At 49.5% G+C, this 6,451-nt stretch overlaps 1 protein-coding gene across 1 annotated transcript in view; it reads left to right on the top strand.

Annotated features, from left to right (window-relative positions):
- Window positions 1–803: 803 nt before the first annotated feature.
- The window catches only part of WNT3A (Wnt family member 3A), a gene marked incomplete at its 3' end in the record, with an annotated part of 95,761 nt that continues 90,113 nt past the window's right edge, over window positions 804–6,451 (top strand). The window contains exon 1 of the mRNA XM_084222174.1: window positions 804–1,131. Coding sequence (XP_084078300.1) covers window positions 1,061–1,131 — 71 coding nt within the window. The 5' untranslated portion in view covers window positions 804–1,060. The remainder of the gene's footprint in view (window positions 1,132–6,451) is intronic.

Here is a 6,451-nt window from a genome sequence, read left to right as displayed (position 1 = left end):
GCGCCTTCCCAATGTCCGGGGCTGGGATTCCTGGAAATTGGGATGAGCTGAAGGAGCCCTTCGGAGATTTGCATGGAAAAAGTCGATTTTTTAGCAGATGCCTTCAGTGGAGCTCTTGGACCTGCGGCTGCTTGGACTGGTGGGGAAGGGGGCTGCGTGCCTGGGTGGAAATCCTCTTTTTTTTTTTTTTTTTTTTTTTTCCCATGAAAAAAGGAGGAAAAAAAGCCCCCAAGAAGAGACCAACCGAAAGTTTCTAGAAAGTTGGTTCAAATGCATCCCAACGGTCCCCGTGAGGAAATGGGGCTTTGAGAAGAAGAAGACAGAATGGCAAGAAGGAGAAAATTGAGAAAATAATATTTTTTAAAAGAAGAAGAAGAAGGAAAAAAAAAACCTTTCACACTTTTTTTTTTTTTTTTTTTTTTTTTTGCATTTTAGTAGCTTCGACCCAGGGAGTGAAATCCGGGCAGGTTGTTATAGCTACCCAAATCCACAGGGGTCCCCCCTGTCTATTTAAACCCCCTAAATCTTCCTTCCCCTTTTTAAAACTACATTTTATCCCTTGGCTTGTGGGCCAACGTGCCCCCTAATGAGTATTAAAACACTATCTCCTTGCAATTAGCTCATTCCTGACTTCACGCTCCTGATTGACAGAACAAGCCAAAGCATCAGAATTCTCCCTTTGGCAATAAGTGCTGATTGGGTCCTTTTTAAGAGAGCTACTTCAAACTTTTTTTTTTTTTTTCCTCTCTTTTTTTTTTTTTTTTTTTTTTTTTTTTTAATATTTGCCTTCAGTGTCTTGGCTGAGAGAAGAGTTTTTTACCTCTCTGAGATTTTTTTTTTCCTTGAGAGTAGTAGAGGAAGCAAGAGAGGATTTACCTGGTCGGGTTGAGTTCACTTCATTTGACTTTTTTTTTTTTTTTTTTTTGGTTGTTGTTGTTGATGTTGTTTAAATTATTGTTATTATTATTATTATTAAAATAATCATCCTGCCTCAGAAGAAAGGAAGGTTTTTGGCAACTCTGGTTAAAAAAAAAAAAAAAAGAAAGACAACTTTTCATCAATGGCCTCTTTTGGATATTTCCTGTTTCTTTGTGGGTTGAGTCAGGCTCTGTCAAGTTACCCAATCTGGTGGTAAGTTTTATTCTTCTTCTTTTTTTTTTTTTTTTTTTCGCTCATTTTCATTTATTTTTCCCCTCCTCTGTTTTCTCTGCAACCCCTGCGCTTAAGATGACTTGAAATTCTCCTTTCGTTGCCACTCAGATAAAGAGGTGGGATTGTTCCAGCGCCAGCAAGTTCTTAGAACCTGCATTTCACCTCTTTTATTTATGCATTCACTTTGTTTATTTTGACTGGGTTATACCTGATCTCTCCTTCTCCTACTGTAAAAGAGAGAGAGCGAGAGGGAGCGATCGGAAAGTTATTTTTTTTTTCCCTGAGCGCTTTGATCCTCTCCTGTGAAGAACAAAAGGCGCTGCCTGAATTAAAGAGATAATGATAGAAGTTGACATGAGCATTTCAAGGTGATTTCGAGCTAGTCAGGTGGAAGGAAGGGGGGGAAAGCGGCAAAACTTTCGGGTGGCTTTTTCTTCCCCCCCTTTCGCTTTAAGGAATATTGAGGGGTGAATAAAAAAAAAAAAAAAAGAAAGAAAAAGAAAAATAGGGGTGGGAAACGGGAAGAAAAAGGAGGTGAAGCTGCACAAGCCGGGCTGGGGGGAGACAAAATCCGCGCAAAATCCGCGCAGAATCCGCGCAGAATCCTCGCGGCCCTTGCGCGGGGATGCGCGCCTTGTTTTTGGGGGGGTTCGGCCGCTTTTTCTGCCTTTTCCGCGCTCTGCACCCTACGCCTTTAAGAGCCTTTTCTCGCTCGCTCCCCCACGAAAAGCAAATGGTGCTGGGCAAGGCATGTAAGCGCACGATCTGCTCTAATTACCCCGCGGAGCTAATTGCGCTCGGGGAAGCCCTAGCGCAGGGAGGCTCCGCGGGCTGAGCCGGGGGGGCTCCGAAACGCCCCCCTTGAAACAAACCCCCCAATCATCCCTGCGCTGTTAATTAATTTTTTTTAATGAATCCGCGCTCCCCCCGGCGCGGGATGCGCGGTCCCCCCCGTCCGGCGGTGCAGAGGTGAGGGTGTTGAAGGCAGCAGCCTCTCCAACTATTTCAGGTATGTCTGAAAGCAGGGAATTCGTTGGGATGGGAGGAAAAAAAAAAAAAAAGGAAAAGAAAAGAGAAAAAAAAAAAAAAGGCAGCAATAAAATGCAAATGTGTGCTTGGGAAGACAGGCAGCGAGAGCACCTGGACGGGAGTCATTAAAAAGCAATCTTTTATTCCCAGCCACCATCTAACTTATAATTAGAAACTCTGCTCGCATTCCTGATTGGAGAAGGAAACGCATTCCTCTAATACCGACATAAATATTCGCTTGGCACCCGGCGAGGGGAGCGCGCTCCCGGCCCCCCCTGTCCCCCCCTGTCCCCTCGGTCCCCTCCTGTCCCCGGAGCTGCGGGAAATCGGGAAAAGACGGGAAAAAGGCTCTGGAAGAGGGGCGGGAGGTGCCTGCGGGAGCCGGGGCATCCTCAGGTGCGCGGCGGTGACACCGCGGGCTCCGCCGTGACTTTTCCCCCCGTCCCTCCCCGGAGCCAGCAGCGCTTTCAGACGCTTCTTTCGCAAGGACAAACCCCCCCGAGGCCATGGAAATGCAAAGCGGGGCTGGACTGGGCTGGGGGAGTCGCGGGAGAGGCCCGGAGCTGTTGCATTGGCTGCCGAAATTCCCCCTCGCCCTCCCGGCCCTTTCCCTCTGGATCCATCCCCAGCCTTTCCCTCTTTATCCATCCCCAACCTTTCCCTCTGTATCCATCCCCAACCTTTCCCTCTGGATTCATCCCCAACCTTTCCCTCTGGATCCATCCCCAACCTTTCCCTCTGTATCCATCCCCAACCTTTCCCTCTGGATCCATCCCCAACCTTTCCCTCTTTATCCATCCCCAACCTTTCCCTCTGGATCCATCCCCAACCTTTCCCTCTGGATCCATCCCCAACCTTTCCCTCTGGATCCATCCCCAGCCTTTCCCTCTTTATCCATCCCCAACCTTTCCCTCTGGATTCATCCCCAACCTTTCCCTCTTTATCCATCCCCAACCTTTCCCTCTGGATCCATCCCCAACCTTTCCCCCTGGATTCATCCCCAACCTTTCCCTCTTTATCCATCCCCAACCTTTCCCTCTGTATCCATCCCCAACCTTTCCCTCTGGATTCATCCCCAACCTTTCCCTCTGGATTCATCCCCAACCTTTCCCCCTTTATCCATCCCCAACCTTTCCCTCTGGATTCATCCCCAGCCTTTCCCCCTTTATCCATCCCCAACCTTTCCCTCTGGATTCATCCCCAACCTTTCCCTCTTTATCCATCCCCAACATTTCCCTCTTTATTCATCCCCAACCTTTCCCTCTGGATTCATCCCCAACCTTTCCCTCTTTATCCATCCCCAACCTTTCCCTCTTTATCCATCCCCAAGCGAGCTGTGAACCCATCCCCGTGGCTGGAGGGCCCTGGGAACTGGGATTTGGGGTCTGCAAGGTGGCCCTGGGGTCCCCAGGATGCACATCCCAAATTCCTTCCCTCCCAGGCCAGCCCAGCTGGTGCCAAATTCACCAAAATCCGCGCTGCTGCTTGCTTTGATTTTCATTTCATTGTGTCCCGCTCTCCCTTTCGTTTTGTTGTTGTTTTTCTCTTTTTTTTTTTGGAAGAGAGAACCGGGATTTTTTTTAGGCTGGTCACATCCCATCCCAAGCATCTCCCCTCTATCAGCTCGCGGTGATTTGGGTGTTTAGAGCAGAAAATCTGTCATTCACCAGCCCCAGATTGTGCCCCCTCCCTCCCCACTAATGGTTTGTGATGGAAGCATCAACTCCTCCTGTGGGTATTTACACTTGGAGAAAATCAGTGCAAAAAGCAGGGACTGAGAAATTGTATTTTCCTGGGAGTTTTGCTTAATTGTTGTCCCAGAATCGGGGGAAATGTGAATTTCTCAGGGGGATCAGGTGCTGTAAGTTGTGTCTGCCCTCTCACAGCTCCTTTTTGGGCACCTGTTGGAGCCAGACCAAGCAGATCCCCACCTTCCTGGGAAGCTTTGGGGAAAGCTCAGTGGAGGAAAAAGGAAAAGTTCTCTCTGTGATGATGCTGGGGGTGGGAGGGGAGGCTCTGTGAGTTCCTTAAAAACCTTAAAAAAAAAAAAAGGCAGCAAAAAATTCATTTATAAACAGGGATAAAAGAAGCTTTGGAAATAATGGTTTCAAAATAATGCAGGAAGAGGGGCTGGTTGCTGTTGGGGTGGTGGAGGCAGGGTTTTGGGGTGTGCTGGAGGGGTGATTGTGCCTCAGGAACCTGCCAGGACCTTCCCCAGAGCAGTGCAGCCCTGAGCTGCTCAACCTGGAGCAGCTCCTGGGAGCAGCAGCAGGCTCTCCCACACCCAGGGGGCCAGATTAACTGCAAAAATCAGATTGTTTTTGGGGTTTGCTGCCTTTTTTTTTTTTTTTAAACTTAGTGCTGTTCATTTTTTGGTTCGTTCAAAAAATTAAAAAAAAAAAGAATAATAGAAAAAGAGATTGGAAGGGGTGAAGGAAGGCTGAGGGAATTCTGAAGCAAAATTCATGGGTAAGGGAGGATTAAATGGAACCTGTTCCCTGTCCTGGGGGAGTCTGGGGTCTGTGGGGAGTCACAGGAGCAGCATGAACAGAATTGAAACTTTTTTCCAGCTGGCTTGCACTGCCTTGACTGACTCCACATGAAATGGGGGAAAAAAACAACTTTAATTTAATTTATTTTATTTTTCAATCTGTGCTAAGTGGCCTGAACACAGCTAGTGGGCAGAAATGATTCAGAAGTTAAAAGAAAAGGTCAATAAAAATTAACACAGAGCTTCCATGGTGGGAATCTTACTCTCCTGCAGCCTGGGATGCTGCTCCTGGGGGGATGATCCCAGGAGAGGCTCTTGGGGCTGAGCTGGAAGTGCAGGAAAAGGGAACTGGCATCATTTCCCCTGGGTGTGAGGCAGCTTGGGATGTGTGTGGTTAATCCTGTGCCTGCAGAGGGATGGGAAGAGGATCTCTAGTGGAGCACCAGGGTTTGGTGTGGTGGCATCCCCCTGGGCAGCAGGGTCTGTCCCCTCCTGTGCCCTGCTGGGGCTCCTGTCCCCTCTGTGTCACAGCCAGAATGGGCTGGGATGGGATCAGCCCCACAAACAGCTGGGAATTGCCAGAGTGTTCCTGGAGGGCCTCTGGAGGATGGGATGTGTGTGCAGATGTTTCCCTGCTCTGGCCTGGCTTTGCTGTCATTCCACAGCAGCTCCGTGGCTTTCATCACATCACATCCTGCAGGATCCCCTTTCTGACAGGGCTGGGGAGGGGGATCCAGCAGCTCTTTCCTCTGGATTTTTTTGGATTCAGGAATTGTGAGCTCAAGGGAGCCCTGCCAACAGCAGGGACATCACTCCAGCAGTGCTCAGGGCAGCACCTGAGCCTGTCCCTGCCCTGTGCTGTGCAAACCCAGAGCACCACAGGGAATATTTCTGTGTCTGCTCTGGGTGCCCTGACCCCCAGGGCAGCACTGACTCTGACTCTCACTCATGGAGAAAGTTTCCCAGACTTCAAGATAGACTGGAACCCACAAAAGTGTGCAATAGATTACAGAGAGCAGTGTGGGTGTGTCACTGGGTGAGAAATTGAGGGTTTGGGGTTTTTAGTGTGCTGTGGATGGCAGCAGGATGGAGGGCACAGGGTGTCATCCTGGGTTTCTTCCTCATGCTTCTTCTTCCTCCTTCTCCATGGGTTTGGGTGGCATTTTGTAATTGGGCAGAAGAGTCTGCACTGGGGCTCTGTGGGATCAGTTATTGGGTTAAAAGGGAAAATAATCCAGGTGTCAGTTCTTCATTGGACAGTTCAGTCTTAAAAGGCCTTGGAACAAGAGATTGTTGGGCATTTTGTGCCTTCTAATGAAAAGCTGCTGAACTCCCAGCAGTGAGACTGTTTCACTGATCAGAAATAATAAACACCTGAGTGTGAACATGAACTGCTGTCTCAAGTGCCTTCAATCCAGACCCAGGGAAACCCAGAACTGGAACCAGCTCACTGTGGCATCCCCACAGCAGGAGAAGTGCAGAGATCAGCTCCTGCCTGGTGCTCTCTGTTCTTCCCTGGGCTCTGTCCCCCTCCATGTGGCTGGAACAGCCCCCATTTTAAAGTGAGAGAAACCCAGCCCTGCTCTGCTGCAAACCCTGCAGAGCCACCCCAGCCCTTGGGGTGACCATCCCTGCTTGGCCAGGGGGGAGCAGAGCCCTGGGAGCTCACCTGAGGGCCAGCCCAGCCAGGTGCTGCCACCAGGGCTGCTGCAGCCATCCCTGGAGCTCCAGGTGTGAATTGCATCTCCCCACTGCTCAGTTGGCTGGGTCAGGTGCTGC

Source organism: Fringilla coelebs (assembly GCF_963513975.1).
Source record: "Fringilla coelebs genome assembly, chromosome: 1".
Taxonomy (NCBI): domain Eukaryota; kingdom Metazoa; phylum Chordata; class Aves; order Passeriformes; family Fringillidae; genus Fringilla; species Fringilla coelebs.
Note: the sequence above shows the minus strand (reverse complement) of the source record. Positions and strands in the feature narration are given on the sequence as shown.